General features: G+C 37.1%; 1 protein-coding gene across 1 annotated transcript in view; it reads left to right on the top strand.

The window, feature by feature from the left end:
• The window catches only part of ADAMTS3 (ADAM metallopeptidase with thrombospondin type 1 motif 3), a 279,671-nt gene that overhangs the window by 222,805 nt on the left and 39,177 nt on the right, over nucleotides 1–17,689 (top strand). The window contains exon 7 of the mRNA XM_057729161.1: nucleotides 17,522–17,605. Within this exon, the coding sequence (XP_057585144.1) occupies nucleotides 17,522–17,605 (84 nt within the window). The remainder of the gene's footprint in view (nucleotides 1–17,521; nucleotides 17,606–17,689) is intronic.

Here is a 17,689-nt window from a genome sequence, read left to right as displayed (position 1 = left end):
AGAAAGTTGAATTTCAAAGACTCATTCTACCATATAAAATTTTCATCATTGAAGTCTAATGTCCTGTAATGCAAGCGAGATTCATGAAGTTCCTTTTAAGAAATCAGTTTAGTGTGTTTTCTAATGTGTTTGACTTCTCAGCCATTTGTGCTCTCTGCCAGAGGGCATTTAGGTAAAAGTTACCATTAATATGCCCTAGCATTGAATCACACCTTAGAACTCAGGAGAAATAATAGAGGTGATCCTAGCATTTCCTATTTGAAGATCTGGAGATTGAGGACAATTGTTAGCTTACTTATCTAGTGTCAACTACCTAGTTAACACAGGGCCAGACTGGGTTTGTCTCTGGCTCCCATTTTAATTCCACTTCACTTCAACATTTATGTTAGTAGTCATTAGCACACAGTTTTCAAAAATATATCTGAGGAGACTTTGTGATGGGAATTGAAGAACATATGTATTCATTAATGCTTTGGATGGACCACTCAAAAAACTAGACTATAATGGGAACTACTGTGTAGCATCTTAGTGACTTGTAGGAATGAGGAATATACTGCTGACTTTTACTCTGTTCTTAATTTTCTGACCTGGTCTGTAACCATCAACTCAAACCTCATAACTCCAATTAATCAAAATAATACAGGAGTTAGAATGTATGTATTAGTAGATAAGGACAATGACTTTGAATTTTTTTAGAATCATGGATTTATTTATGAATTTGAGGCAAACCATGAAAATTGTACTTAAGGGGAAAATAGCACATACCATTTCAGAAAAACAAAGCCCATTTGAAACTCATCCAGGTTAAGAACCTTGTGGTAGACCCAAATTAAAGTAGCTCCCAATTGTCAAATCTGAGGTCATATGAGCAAAAAAAAAAAATGGTAATAGTGAATTATAATACATACAACAAAAGAAATTATTTTTTTTAATTTTTATTGGAGTATAGTTGCTTTACAATGTGGTGTTAGTTTCTATTGTACAGCAAAGTGGATCAGCTATACGTGTACATGTGTCCCTTCATTTTTGGATTTCCTTCCCATTTAGGTCACCACAAAGCACTGAGTAGAGTTCCCTGTGCTATACAGTAGGTTCTCATTAGTTATCTATTTTATACATAGTATCAATAGTGTATATGTGTCAATCCCAATCTCTCAATTCATCCCACCCCACCCCCCTTTTCCCCTTGGTATACATACGTTTCTTCTCTACATCTGTGTCTCTATTTCTGCTTTGTAAATAAGATCATCTATACCAATTATTTCACATTCCACATGCATGTTTTAAAATATGATATTTGTTTTTCTCTTTCTGACTTACTTCACTCTGTATGACAGTCTCTAGGTCCATCCATGTCTCTACAAATGACCCAATTTCATTCCTTTTTATGGCTGAGTAATATTCCATTGCATGTCTGTATCATATCTTCTTTATCCATTCCTCTGTTGATGGACATTTAGATTGCTTCCATGTCCTGCTATTGTAAATAGTGCTGCAGTGAACATTGGGGTGCATGTTTTTGAATTCTGGTTTTCTCTAAATGTAAGGCCAGACATTATAAAACTCTTAGGAGAAAACATAGGCGAACACTCTTTGACATAAATCGTAGCAAGATCTTTTTTGACACAACTGCTAGAATAATGAGAAGCAAAACAGAAATAAACAAATGGGATCCAAAAGCGTTTGCACAGCAAAGGAAACTGTAAACAAGATGAAAAGACAATCCTCAGAATGGAAGAAAATATTTGCAAATGAAGCAACTGACAAAGGATTAATCTCCAAAATATACAAACAGCTCATCCAGCTCAATATCAAAAAAACAAACAATCCAATCCAAAATTGGGCAGAAGACCTAGATAGACATTTCTCCAAAGAAGACATACAGATGGGCAACAAACACATGAAACAATGCTCAACATCACTAATTATTAGAGAAATGCAAATCAAAACTACAATGAGGTATCACCTCACACCAGTCAGAATGGCCATAATCACAAAATCTATAAATGATAAGTGCTGGAGTGAGTGTGGAGAAAAGGGAACCCTCTTGCACTATTGGTGGGAGTGTAAATTGATACAGTCACTATGGAGAACTGTATGGAGATTCCTTAAAAAACTACAAATAGAACTACCATATGACCCAGCAATCCCACTACTGGGCATATACACAAAAAGAAATTCTTGTGAGTTCATCCTGATGTAAATAAATGACTATGTAAATTATTGCCTAATGTAATATAATAATTGACTAAATAAGTGGGGGACAATTCTTCCTTATAGTATAATTCCAGCTAATAAATGTAGCAGAAAAGATAGAAATTTAAAAAATTGCTAATTGCCAAACACTACAGTAGTAATTTTTGCAGGCAAGTACCATCAATGAATGATAAAATTAGTGGATGAAAATATAATGAGAAATCAGATATATACATAGTCTCAAAGTATCTCCTCACAAAGGATTTTCTAATCACAAAGGGAAAATGAGTAACTTTACATTTGTGAAACCTGGCAGACAGCATCTTAACCACGGGGTCAAAGTTAATCTTACCCCTAATGAGTCACATTAACATCCTGTGCTCTAGAGGGCACAACATCACTTCTGTGCTATTATAGCTCATAACCTGAATTTAATTGTGAGGAGTCATCAGAATAACTCAAATTGAGGGGCATTCTACAAACTGACCAGTACTCTTCAAAACTATCAGGGTCATGAAGAAAAAACTGAAGAACTGTCCCAGATTCAGGAAGACGAAGAATATATGGTAACTAGATGTCATAGATTGGATCATGGACCAAAAAAGAGATTATTAGTGGGACAGTTGACAAAATTTAAGTGGGTCTTTAGATTAGTTAATTGTATCACACTGATATTAATTTTCTAGATTCGTTCTGTGTACTGTGGTTTTGATAAATGTCAGCATTTGAAGAACCTGGGTGAAGGGTATATGGAAATTCTTTGTTCTATATTTTTATCCTTTTTTGTAAGTCTGAAATTATTTTAGAATGAAATTAAAATTGCATTAAAAGAACTCCCAATTTGATTTTTTCCTTGTTTCACTTATTGTGTTTTTAAATCTTAAAGGTTATGATATAAAATGATATTTTTTTGGAGACTTCATTTTTTGGGTAGAGATTGTCAGAGTGATTTGTGTATTTGCAATGAATATGTGATATAATAGTAAACAAAATGAATATTGAAATAATGAAAACCATTACTCTTAAACATCAACTTTCATTAAAGCATAACTGACATATAATAAGATATGCATTTTAAGTATGCAGTTTGATGAAGTTTTATTAAAATTATATTTTTGTGTTTCAGCATAGTTTTCTTCCAGATATCTTCAGAGTTTAGAGCAAACAAATTGAGTCTTGACTATCTGTCCTTCTTTTTCTCAGTAAACAACTCTCTTAGGCACCCAGTTATTCAAACCAGAAACCTTCTAATATGACAGAGATGCTTTTCCCCCTTTGGGATGCACTTTACTAGGGGAAATTAGGTTTGTAAATTAGTATGTATAAAGCAATCTAGAAAGTGCTAATTGACTGAAAACAAGTACAGATTCTGTGCTATGGGGGAAGAATATTAGAGATGTCTTTGAAGTAGAGGAATGAGGAAGGATATGAGGAAGAAGTATACTTGAACTAGGCCTTGAATGTTATTTAGAAGTTAGGTCTTTGAAGATGAATGACAGGGAATTCCAAACAGAGGAGATAGTTGAATATTCAAAGCTCCAAACAGATGCATAGCATATACTTGAATTTGGCTACATATAGTTTACATGAAGGAAATTAATGCAAAATAAGAAAATGAAGATATCAATAGATAGATAGCAGTTACAGAGCTTTCCAGAGAGGTTTCTCCTCTTTGTTTAGCTCTGTTTAAAAACTAGTTATTCAGCCAACAGTAGGTGGATATTTACTATGCTTAAGACATTGGGAGAATATAAAGGAATTTCTGGCAGGTTAAGACCAGAAAGCACAGAGTTCGGTAAAGGTGATGAGATGAAGACCACTCTTCTAAAGGTTAGTTTGATTTGAAAGAAGTACAAGCTGGTGCTACAGGATCATGCCATTTTGTTGTTTTTGTCGTTGTTGGCACTGGTTAATTTTTCACAAAATTACTTAGTGACAGTCAATTAAAAGGACATAAAAGACATTTGTTCCATCTACTTGAACCCTTTTGAAGCTAGACTTTCTCTCAGCCATTATAACACCTAACTTGTATTTACCATCATTTTTCTTGACTCTGGGAATCATTGGCACTTTTCTTTCTTTACATATTCACTTTTACACATTTTGATGATGAAGGTTGAAGGCATCACTATCTTACTGTTATCCTTTCTTTGTCTCTTACTGTGCTTTCCTTTTTAATGTATCCATTTATGACAGGATAAAGGAAAGGTTAGAGAAGTATTAATAGTTCAAGATTGAGTAAAATTTAAGCCACCTAGCTTGCTTCCAAAAGCAATCTGAAAAGTAGATCTGTTGGTTTCACAATTGTTAACAAATTGGCATCAGAATTTGAAATCCACATATAGTGGGGCCACCAGGCAAAATATCACACAAATATAATTTATGTAAAAGTGATTCTACTCATTAAACATTTACTGAACCATCAGTACAATGATCCCTGCTCTCAAAAAGCTTATAATATAAAAGATAAACCAAGAATCATGGGATTTTCCATTTGGAAGAACCATAAGAAGCATTTATTATAATCCTTCACTTTATAGATGAGGAAATAACAGCACGCATATTCTATACTGTTTTAGTTACAGCAGTTATTGTTGGTCAGAAGAAATAAGATATTTAGGCTTCAGAAAACCTCATCTTTTCACAATTTCTGTTGTATTCAGAACCAAGACAATGGGTACTAGATACCATGGCATTTAAAATCCACATTCATGCCTTTGTTCTTTGGTCTCTCCAAGAAAACTTTCTTCCCATTGTTCCCTCTTCCTCCTGCATCCCCCTTTTTCTTTGCTGGTAATATTTCACTTATCAAGATCAGGATCAACTATCAGCTCCTGTGAACCTTTCACAAATCATCCCCTCCGTATTATAAAATGCATGAATTCCTTGGCAGTAGCTCTCTGATAGGTGGTTTGCTCCTTGAGTACAGTTACTACACATTATTAAGCTTCATATTTACAACATCTAAAACACTGTGTGCCACATTATATACATCCAATAAAATTTTAACTGGTTCAGTATTTTAACAAAGATTTTAATGCTGTATACCAAGTATTTAGTTGGGAACACAAAAGACATTTCCTGTTTGTAATCAGATTACAGACTGGTGGGAAAATCAAAGAAACACATCAAAGATTATAATAAGAGCTATGCAGGGAACAAACAGTTTGCTTGGAAAGGGAATAACAGAGCTAATGGGTGACAGAGATTATACATAGACAAGATGGTCGAGAAAGCCTTCTTCCAAGAAATGATGATTAAATCGAGATTTAAAATAAAAGAAAAAGCCAGTCATTGAACAAGAACAAGTGTTTTAGTTAAAAAGAAAGCCACTGTGGCTGGAGTCTAGCGTGCAAGGAGTCAGGTGCAGCTTGCAGAGGGCAAGCACCTTTCAGGTCATGAGAGGAGATTGAATTCAACTTTAAGCAAATTAATGGAAAGCCATTGAAAACCTCTTTCTGTGTTGTAAAGAATAGATGGCAGCGATCTAGGCACAATGAAGAAAGAGCAATTAGAAATCAATTATAGGAGTTGGCCTGCCTGGGGGAGAATCAGGTGCTGCTAAGGTTCCTGCCTCCCATCCCATCCCAGCTCTCAGAGCTCCGGGAAACTGCACTGCGGGGAGTGTGGGGCATTCCCCAGAGAGGGTCATCATGGCCTGCAAGAAGGGGTGCTCAAAGTGCTCAAAGTGAGCCCTTGTCAGCAGTGCCTGTGTGGCTCTGGTGTTCACTATTGGGATGATTCTGTGCTTCTCGCTGCAGAAGGGCATCCTACCAGGCTGTGAGCAGCATACGGCCTGCCGCTCTGACGCAGACCTGCTGGACTACCTGCTGAGCCTGGGTCTGCTCAGCCAACGGGACGGCCCGCTGGTCACCTGGTACGATGCTGCCAACAGCCAGAAGGAGATGAGGGCTTCCCTCAGCATGGTTGAGAGTCTGCCTGCCAATGCGGGGGCACAGGTTCAAGCCCTGATCCAGGAGGATCCCACATACCCCAGAGCAACTAAGCCTGTGTGCCACAACTACTGAAGCCTGTGCTCCACAACAAGAGAAGCCACTGCACTGAGAAGCCCACGCATAGCAACTAAAAGTAGCCCCTGCTCACCACAACTAGAGAAAGCCCGCGCAGCAACAAAGACCCAGCACAGCCAATAAATAAATAAATAAATTTATAAAAATAAATAAATAAATACATTAAATAAATAAGAAAGAAATCAATTGTAGATGTCTAGGCAAGAGAATATGGTTTACTGGACAATGGTGATTGCAGTAATAAAGAGTATTGATAGTAGAATCAATAGAATTTGTCAGTGGATTGAATAGGGGACTGAAGGAAAGGGAGGACTCCACCATGATTTACACTTTTCTGGTTTGAATACTGCTGGATGATGGTTCTATTCGTGTAGGTGGGGTGGTCTATGGAAAAAAAATAGATTGTGTGGAATTGAGGTTAATGATGAAATCTTTGAAGATGTTTGAAGTCATCTAGTTTCAGGTTTAGATTCAGGAGAATGATTTAATGTTGTTAAAGATGGAGGCTTATATTACTACCAACTAACATTTAACCTTTGCTCTGTGCCTAGTCCTGTGCTAAACACTTCACAAGAATTATAGAAAATTCTTCAATTGTGAAATATGGTCATTCTCAGTCCTAGTTTGTAAATTAAGAGATTGAGATTTAGAGAATTTAGGTGACCTTTCCAGAGTCAGATAGCTAATAGGTGGCACAGCTAAGACTTGAGCCAGGACAGATCTTTCTGCCTTCAGAACCCAGTGCTCTTCCTCCCTAAGCTTTACTGTCCCTTGTTACAAAGTCGAGGCATTTTTGTATATCCATTACCAGATAAAACTCTGATGTCTTTACTTGTTCCTGTGTCTTGTTAGAATACCATTCAAGTCATTGAAATTGAGAATTCAGTTACTTGTATGATTGAATCGAATCAGCTAGCAATCTAGTTTAAGATTCTCCTTTACAGGGTGATAAAGCAGATTCTGAAGTTAAGAGTGTGGGTTGTTTTCTTTCAATGTGCCAGATATTTCCCGTCATCAACAGTTCGCTGTGGCAGGTATCCTTGTCATTTGCTAAGATCTATGAAGTGATCTTAGCAAATGAGAAGGGGCCTGTTGTGCCTTGCAGAGTATTGAGTCAATGCCTTAATCTCAAGATTTCCCAAAAGAAAAGAAAACAATTCATTTAAATTGTGTGGCTCCCAGTATGAAAAAAAATCTTGTAATTCCAAGTAATCATTAATGATTGAAAGAGAATTCAATTTTTTCATATACTGAAATTGGTCATCTATGATGGACAGTGAACTCATAACTCATAGTTGTGTTTTCTGGACATGGCAAGCTTCCCTACCTAATATTTTTACAAGAAAATTTATACTCTGTGGAAGTACTCTAGTCCTAACAGAGCTTTAATGGACTTATTCAAGGGTTAGCAAATAAATGTGGTTATTGGTTACTTAATGATGATTCAATCTCTACATTGCTTTTAATTTCTTTTTTTTAATAAATTTATTTATTTATTTATTTATTGGCTGCATTGGGTCTTCGTTGCTGCACACGGGCTTTCTCTAGTTGCTGCAAGCAGGAGCTACTCTTCATTGTGGTGCGCAGGCTCCTCATTGTAGTGGCTTCTCTTGTTGCGGAGCATGGGCCCTAGGCACGTGGGCTTCAATAGTTGCCGCACATGGGCTCAGTAGTTGTGGCTCATGGGCTCTAGAGCACAGGCTCAGTAGTTGTGGTGCATGGGCTTAGTTCCTCTGTGGCATGTGGAATCTTCCCAGAGCAGGGCTCGAACCCGTGTCCCCTGCATTAGCAGGCAGATTCTTTACCACTGCGCCACCTAGGAAGTCCTGCTTTTAATTTCTTAACTAGTGTTTCTGAAGATACTGAATGTGAGTGCAAGGCAGATTTATCTAGAGAGTATACATGTTCAGGCAACTTAAGCAAATCATGCAGCAGTTTTCTATTTTGGGTTATCTTTAATTAACTTTAATCCATTTTTTATATTCAAATTCATATCAGTTCTCTATAGGCCAAGTCCTGTTAGATTCTAGGGAGGCAAAAATTGATAAAATTTAGCTCCTTTTTACGAGAAGCTAATTCTAGCAGTGAAATAAACCAAGAAATAATAATAATTAAATGTGATAGTTTCTTCAAAAGATTCAGCCACAAAGTACTGTGTAAACATTAATTGAAAAGAAGGGGTTGTGGATTGGCAAATAATGCCATTGGCACATGATATCTTCGTAGAGAATGTGCCATTTAAGTTGAACGTTAGAGAATGAATTGGCATTTCCCAGCTAGAAAAAGAGAAGATGGGTTTTGGAAGATGTGGAACAGATTTTAAAAGATTTCTAGAAGTGGTAGCACATGATGTCTTTGGAGCTACTGGAGGTGTGTCTGTAGGTGAAATTGAAGAGTATCTAGGGGAGATGGCAGATGAGGCTGGGTAAAGAATCTGAGGCTACTTTTAGAAAAATGTCTGTGCCATCCTAAGGAGTTTGGATTTCACCTTGCTAATGAAGAGGGTTTATGAAAAGGGATTTAAAGAAGATTAGTCTGTGTTTTAAAAAGAGAATTCTGGATGAGTTCGAATGACTTGGAGGAAGAGACTCTGTTAGGCACTGGTCTATAAACATAGACACATAGTATCTAAGTGCCAGAATTAGGGGACAAACCATAGTCCATCTGGCTTCAAACTCCTTGTGGTTTATACTACCCCTCCCTGCCTCAACAAACTGTCTTAATGTCCCCAATGTGGATTGAATACACCAGGTCACAGAGACAGATTCGAGTGAGCACACATCAGTTCAGCTACCCCTTATATAAACATATACACCTTCCCTGGAATATCCTGGACCTGTCATTCTGGAAGACAAACCATCCATCACAGGTTAAGTTAACATGACATGATATCCACACAGTGTTGCTGCTTCAGAGTCCCTTTGATTTTAACTGAAAAATCAATAAAAACATTTTCCCTCCAGTTTATTCCAGCCTTAATTTTTCCAAGGGTCCTGAAACAGAGAAAAGCTTTTTAGCTGGCTAAGCAAATCGTCTTTCTCATTCTTGAAGAAAGAAATCAGTTCTTTTGGTATGTTTTCACTGTTTCAAAGGCTGGAAGAGTTTGTAAGGTCTGATAGCTGAATTGCCTATTCTTGATCCACCCAAAGCTCCTTTGATGCTTAAGGGAAGTAAAAGCATAATTAACATGAAAGGACAGCCTCTTCCTTATGGAAGACAACTACCTGACCCTGATAATCTGTCCTTCTGGAGAACCACTGAAATGGGCCCAAATTACCCAAATGAAAACATGTGCAAAAGTTTTAAGAGGTTGTCATAGCCATCCAACTGAGTCAGATACCTACTGAGCTGCGGGAAGTGGAGGTAGAAGGAAGAGATAGGTGTGAGAGATGCCCACAGGGCTTGCTAATAGATTGACTGTAACACTTAAAGAAGAGGAAGGAATCAAGATGGTTTCATCTTTAACTGTGATAGAATATTCAGAGAGAACAGGTTTTAAGGAGAGGGTGAATATGCTTTGTGATATATAGGTATGCTTGCAAATAGATAGATCTGTTTTACCAGAGTTGAACAGATGGCTGTGAAGCATGAGGGAAGTGAATCAGTATGAGATATTTGGAATTCATCAGGCTATAGATATTGGTTGAAGAAACAGCAGTGGATGAAATATTGCTGGGAAAGTATGCTAGAAGAGGACTGAATACAAAACATTGAGACACACTGACGTGTGTGGGGGCTAGGAAGAGAAAAAGGAGCTAATATTGCTGAAGAAATTGAATAGTATCATTGATGAACATAGTGATAAACTGTACTAAATGATACAAAATATTGTAGGTGGCTTATTTTTTTATAATGAAGGAGAATTGAGAATATTAGTGAAAGAGGAAAAGGAACCCCAAGAAGGGGAGCGATTGAATATGGGAAATGGAGTTGATGTTTGGAGCAGATGTCTTTAAGGAAGTGGGAAAGTGCCTGAAAGAAAGAGACTTAGCACTTCTACTATGACAGGAAGAAAAAGACAGGCAAGGGAGTTGTGCACAGAGAACAGGCATTGGCATCACAGAGACTTATTGGAATTTTGGCTGTGCTAATCACTTGGGGGAAAAATTGTATAACTTCTCTGGGTCTCAGTCTCTTTTTAAAGTGATCAAGATGTCTCCTTTGTAGGCTTTGAGCCTTCATGATAATGGAGGTTGAGCTTTTGTACCAGCTCTTCCCTTTGCCTGGACTGCTTGTTCCCCAGAGACACACATGCCCATTTCCTTCTTTCTGTATGGGTCTCCTGGCTGTGACCCCCTCAGTCTCAGGTAGCTTCTTCCTCTCCTTCTCGTCCTCTATCTCATCACTCAAATTTTTGTTCAGAGCACCCATTCCCATCTGAAATGACCTTATCTGCATGTCTTTTTGTGTTTTTATTTTTTCCATGCTTAGAATTTATTTTACCTATTAGAATAAGAACAGAGATTCAAATTCATTTATTATTCAGTTCCCCACCCCTAGGACCATTAGGCTCAATTCAGTTCAGTAAATATTACATAAGACTATTCATAAAAAGTGGCTACTAGGGGAAGGATAAATTGAGTTGAACAGATACACACTACTATCTATAAACTAGACAACCAACAAGACCTACTGTATAGCTTGGAGAACTGTGTTCAATATCTTGTAATAGGGGCTTCCCTGGTGGCACAGTGGTTCAGAATCCGCCTGCCAATGCAGGGGACACGGGTTTGAGCCCTGGTCCAGGAAGATCCCACATGCCGTGGAGCAACTGAGCCCGTGCACTGCAAATACTGAGCCTGTGCTCTGGAGCCTGCGAGCCACAACTATTGAGCCCACGTGCTGCAGCTGCTGAAGCCTGCACACCTAGAGCCAGTGCTCTGAGACAAGAGAATACACCACAATGAGAAGCCCAAGCACCACAGCAAAGAGTAGCCCCTACTCACCGCAACTAGAGAAAGCCCATGCACAGCAACAGAGACCCACCGCAGCCAATAAATAAAATAAATATAAATAATAAATAAATAAATAAATAAATAAATTTATATTAAAAAATCTTGTAATAACCCATAATGGAAAAGAATCTGAAAAAAGAGTATAACTGAGTCACTTTGCTGTACACCTGAAATTAATACAACGTTGTAAATCAACTATACTTCAATTTTTTAAAAATTTGTTATTATTAGTCTGAAGTTGGAGGTGAGGGAAGAGGAGTTGACGGGTTAGGAGACAGCTACCTACTCTGAATAAAAAGAATATAGAGGACAGGACTGTGGATCCAAGCAGGTATGTGTTTGGAACTTTTAGCTTTACAAGGGGTGGTTGTGGATAGAGTAATATATTTTCTCAGTCCATTATAGAATTCTTTTATGTCCAGCCAGAATCACTCAGGCTATCCTGTCATTACTTCTTTGCCTTTAGTTAGCCAAAAGTCTCTAAAAAATTATACATGCATACCATTTATTTGCTTCTATGTGAATAGTATTAATAATGATGGCTAACAATGTTCGTTTTTATATTTGCAAGGCCTAGGCACCATTAAGCGCTGTACATATATGAGCTCATTTATTCCCCTCAGCAATCCTGTAAGGACAGTAGTATAATTATCCCATTTTGCAGATGAGAAAACTGAGGCACAGAGACAGATAATATACCCAAATTCACATAGCTAAGAGCAAACTCAGGCAGTTTGGCTGTGGAGCCCATGCCCTTAACCATGGAGCTATACTGCCTCTCAAGACCTCATCTGAAAGAAAAATTAATGTTGCTTTGTTGAAGCCAGACAAAGCTGTTTATCAGCTAGTCAGACAAAGCAGGTCAGATTGTCCTGCCAGGGAAATGTCCTGGAAGAAATTGTCCTGTCAGGGAACAAACCTGGAAGGAATTTTCCTTTCAAGGAAAGGAATACTTGATCAATCAAATCAAGTATTCCTAAAATCATTACCTTTTTCCCCCCTCACTTTGGCAACCCCTTCCAACTTAAGGTCATCTGAAAATTGAATTAATGTTCTGTTTATCCCTTTTTTCAGGTAATTTAATAAATACTCTGGGCTCAATCCTGAACACCTCATAGAAAATCTACCCATGCTCAGTAGATTGGCTGACATGGTGAAAGGATATTCAGTTTTGCATAGATAATCTTTGATTTACATTGTATGGTGTCTAATATATGACTTCTTAGAATATTTATGGTTAATGCTTTGCTTACAACCCAAAACACTGGTTATAAATTTCAGCCCTATCTTTTCTTTTCTTATTCAGTTTTTCCAGTGATCTGCTCTAGCGCCTCTTTATTTTTTCCCAGTATATTGTTAGATTATATCACCATCAAGAAATCCTTATTTGGAGTAAATTTTGAGTCTAATTCCTCATTTCCTTAAAAATTTACACAAAGAAAAATTATGAAAAGGAAGTGAAGTTTTTAGGTTACTTTTATTGGTATGCTTACACATCAGTTTCTTAAACTCAGGAGTAATGAATCACTATTGATTATTCTAAAATTAGATCTGTTTTGCATAGTGGCAGTGCTGTGGTCTACAGGTGTGTGGAAGTGTAGCAAGTTGGGAAAAACTACTGACTCTGGAGAACTTCTCTGGGCCTCAATTTCATTAGATATAAAATGGAGATAATAATATCTTTAAAGTTCTTGCAAGGATTACTTGAGTTAATATACGTATAGTATTTAGAACAGTGTCTGGAACCTGGAATGATCTATGTAATGCTGTTTTATTTGTTCTTGATTCTGCTGTAGCTTAGGGAAAAGTTGCTTTCCTTGTCACTAAGTGTTGTAAAAATGCTTTCTTAAATATTATTTTCATTCATCTTGACAGATTCAAAAGATGATATGCTTTTACTTGTTTCTATATATCATTTATTGATTGTTTAAAATTCATGATTAATTTATAGCCAGATCATGTTTCTTTAATGCCTCTTATACAATATTTTGATCAGATGACACTGAAAAACAATCTAAATAAAGATATCTTCATGGGGGGGGGACTCGAGGGAGGGAGGGAATATGGGAATATCTGTATAAAAACAGATGATTGAATTTGGTGTACCCCCAAAAAATAATAAATTAATTAAAAAAAAAGATATCTTCAATATTTTTTGTTGTTTTTAAGAGTCCAATGACTCAATGCTTCCTTTGGGGTAGAATATTTTTAAATTACTATTTAATTTTAAGGAAGTTATTTTATTTCTGTGTAAATATCCAAAAAGGCAGACATACCAACTGGTATGTAAGTACATTCAGATGTGTAAAGTAGCCACACTTTCAAACGTCTCTAAAATGTGCATACTGCCATCTGCTGGAAAGAGCTTTTGTACAGCATTTGGAGAGTATTTTTTTTAAAAATTGTTAAACTATTTTTTCCATTTTTTTTGGATAATTTAAACTATATCTTTAATTCTCTTGAGAGTAAATAAATTTATAAGAGTTTTTGAATCTTCTTCAGTGAAAACTAAGATGGGGACCCTCGTGGGATTTTTTTGTTTATTTTTTTGCTTGTTTTTGTTTTCTCTTTTCAGTAGATTGGAAAATACATTCACAACCTTTGAAACTTTTTGTATGGATAGGTAGAAGTGTTCTAATGTGCTTTGTATTTTTATGAGGGCAGTCGTGTGGCATTTGGTTTGATTTGAACAGCAGCTGTGTAAAGCAGGCAGAGCAAGTACGATTATAATTTGCCAGTGAGAAAACAGAGGCTCAGAGAGGTTAAGTGACCAGCCCAAGGTCACTCAATTTATTGGTGGCATAGTTGGGACCAGAATCCAGGTCTTTGAATATATCTAATCCTGTGGTGCTGATTATTTCTCCAACTCTTATCATATCCTATGTGTCTCAGAGCATGAAGACATAGCATCCTGTTATTGATAAGGTCTGGCAAGATGACAAGCAGTCAATGTATTAAGTACATTTTAAAAGTGAAATAATGTACAGGAAGCAACTTTTATATACGTTGAAAAGCAAAATAATAAATGATACCCAGTGTGTTGCACAATACAGACACCTAACATTTGTTGATTTGCCACACTGCAAGAATATTTTCTCCTATGTATAAGTATTATTGCCTTATATTTGATTATTTCTACTCATAATAATTTAGTTATACTCTGAGACAGTTTCACAAATATGTGCCAACTCAGAACATTCCATAACTGATTTTGGTTTCTACTGGAGTGCTTTGTTATCTACTTAGCCTGCCATAATAGGGACTTTTGGTAAATAATACTTTTCTTTTGGTGAATGGTAAATTTGACTCTTTAAAAAGTGTTTTTTTTAATTTCATCATTTTGTAATGTAATATTACCATTGAGAACATCAGTTTTGTCCATTATACTTGCTGGCACTATGCTGATTTTAAAATTTACCAAATAAAAATGAATTTACTAATTTAAGGTGATTATATGTACATTATACTAGCTCACAAGTATATTGTGATATCACAAGCTGTTTGTTATGATTGCCAGCTTTCATTTATTTTATGATTCTAATAGTTTTCCCATATAGGTATCACCCATAACATTTAGAAGTGTCGCTGTCACTGCTATTCTGGCATGGCTCTAAGGGCCTCCCTTCCCTCTATCACTTCTCTTCCAGAAGTTAATTCACTTCTTTTTATCTATTTTTCTTTATTTAAAAGTTTATCATTCCTCTATTTCTTGCACTTACTAACACTGATTTCAACATTTTTTGCATTAAATGCATTTACATTTCAATTACATAAGTACATGTTAAAACTGTGTGTATTGCTAATTCGGAACAGCTGCCTTATGAGAAGTCTCTTGGAATGTCCATGAATCTCTCCGGATGTTGGTGTTAGTGATAGACCTGGCTTTGGACCTTTGCTTGTATTGGAACTATGATGTTAGAAATTTCTTATCAGATAATTAATCCAGAAGAGGGGGATTAAGTCTTCAATTAGGCAGTATGAGGTATGGAGTAAGGTAAGACAATCTGCCCAGGACCAAAAGGGTCATAAGAAATCACAGCTTTTTGGCCAGCATTCAATTTTCCTTATATTGACCTGAAATGTCCCCCTTTAGCAGTGTGAACCCATGGTTTTTAGTTTTATTTGCTGTAGGTATGCAGAATAAGTTGAACCCCTTTTCCACCTGGTGGCTAGTAAGTCTTCTCTCTAGGTTTTCTTTTCTACTTCCTACACTCTAATGTGCTTTAATGTCCTTCTCTCCTTCTCACTCCTAAAATCTCTGAGCAATTGTCTGCATGAATTAAATCTTTCAATTCTTACCCCGACCCCGTGAGGTAGTATTCTTATCATGTCCCTTTGATTGAGGTTCAGAGAGATGAAGAGCACACAGGCAATGAGGGGTTGGACCGAGGTGTCAGCTGAGACATGTGGCTCTGTCGGGCTCTTAGCTACTGTATCCTCCCACCATCTTTTATGTGACACATTTTCTAGGCTCCTTGTTCTTTGCTTAGAGAGGACTCTGGATACATTCCTGTTTTTTTACATCTCTTTTATAAGACAGAACAGACAACATGAACTCAATACTTCAGGTGTGCAATCACCTATAGTGGGACAACTTGGGCATGAGCTACCAGCCTGCACACCTGTGCAATGCGAGAGTGAGCTGCAGATTTTTTTTTACTCCTTGGCTTATCTTGAATAGGTATTAAATTGGGCCTTAGCATTGTGTGTGTGCATGAGTTTGTAAATGTATAAATCTATATATACATGCATTTTTCCACTTAAAAGGACCCTAAATCTTTTCTTGTTAAAATACACTCTGTCGTCTTTTGTATAGACTAGCTTCCCTAGATCTTTTACTCCATCTTAGCTATTCTTCCCTTTTTCATTCCATCTAAAAATTCAGTAAGTAGACCTTTAATCTACATCTAAGACCTTGATATTTTAAGGCGTTCTGTGTAGTCCATTAGATTCCCGGAACATTCCATTTGAGAGTTCTTGGTCTGTTTCTTGGTCAGTGTGGCAAGAAATTCATGAATTTCTTTTTTTTAGGGCATTCTGTTGTCCTTGAGTTATATTTCTTTTTAAGGCTTTTCTCTATGAGATTATACCTATCTTTCCTCTGTAGATTTTAAATTTGCCATGCCTTCTGTCCAAGCCTCCTGGATCAAGTTGAATTGAGTTTGGTTTTCCATCCCTCTTTTAGTTATTGTCACAAATGTTGGTTCCCTGTTCCCGAGAACAGCTAAGACCTTTGAAATGTAGCCAGATAACTCCACCTTTCCCATTTCTGCTAGTATTTGCCAACCTACTAAGCAATCTTTATTCATACCAATTTTGCACTAGTATAACCAGAAGATGTGTCTACCTTAGACTGCCAGTAATTTATTGAGTGTTTTGCATGTTAGCTAATCTCTACAGTCTTCATATTCCTCGTCTATACAGATCGGTGTTGGACTGTGACCTCTGAGGTTGCTTAAGTTGTAATATCTGTGATTTTAAAATGTAGCAAATTACATGTAGAAATTTCAGTTTAATGTTTAAAATGAAATAAAGAGCAGTGACTCAACTTTGACTTCCTGAGCTATACCCAGGACTGATAGTATATGTGCTCATACTGTCATCTTAGTAAGTCAAATATGGAAGGATTTCTTTTTTTAATTTTTTTTATTTTTTGGGGGGTACACCAAGTTCAATCATCTGTTTTTATACACATATCCCCATATTCCCTCCCTCCTTCGACTCCCCCCCCCAGCCTCCCTCGAGTCCCCCCCACCCTCCCCGTGGAAGGATTTCTTTACCGTAGGACTTCTAGATAATCGTTGCCTCAGCTGCCCCACTCCTGGGATGGGGGACATTGGGAGGACCACCCAGTTACTGGCCCACAGATAGACCACCACAGGTCCTGCACACCAGCTTCCTCAACCAGAGGTAGCACCCCTGGTGGCAGCCAGGGCACCCTGGAGGACATCCTAGCTCTTTTCCTCCACGTGGTTGTAGCCATTCAGCTGGCAGGTGCGTCACCAGAGTCACCGTCTTGTGGTTGCTTTTGATGAATGTTATGTATGGATCACAGCACACATGGACTCAACACTACAATAGTTTATTGAAGTCCTTTTAAAGCATATTTTCTGTGTTCATGGTACTGTGGGGTTTACAAAATCAGTAATTCACACAGCCAAGAACTATTCCAAAGTTAAAAGTAAATAATTTCAGACATCAGTTTAAACTAAACTAAAAAAAAAAAAAAAAAGTGACCTGACTCCTGTATTTGGGATTACACAGCTGATACCTTAAATATGCATCTCATGAAATCCTTTGTGTTGCCTTTCTTCTAGTAATTATCTACTTTGTTTCTAGGTGAATGAAATTTACCATGATGAGTCCCTGGGAGTGCATATAAATGTGGTCCTGGTGCGCATGATAATGCTGGGTTATGCAAAGGTACAAGTGTCTTACTAAATGTGAACTGTGAACATCAAGGACCGGGTTAGCAAACAGATTAGATTGCTGAAGCCATAGCTAACA

This window comes from Hippopotamus amphibius, chromosome 3 (genome assembly GCF_030028045.1).
Source record: "Hippopotamus amphibius kiboko isolate mHipAmp2 chromosome 3, mHipAmp2.hap2, whole genome shotgun sequence".
NCBI classification, from domain to species: Eukaryota; Metazoa; Chordata; class Mammalia; order Artiodactyla; family Hippopotamidae; genus Hippopotamus; species Hippopotamus amphibius.
Note: the sequence above shows the minus strand (reverse complement) of the source record. Positions and strands in the feature narration are given on the sequence as shown.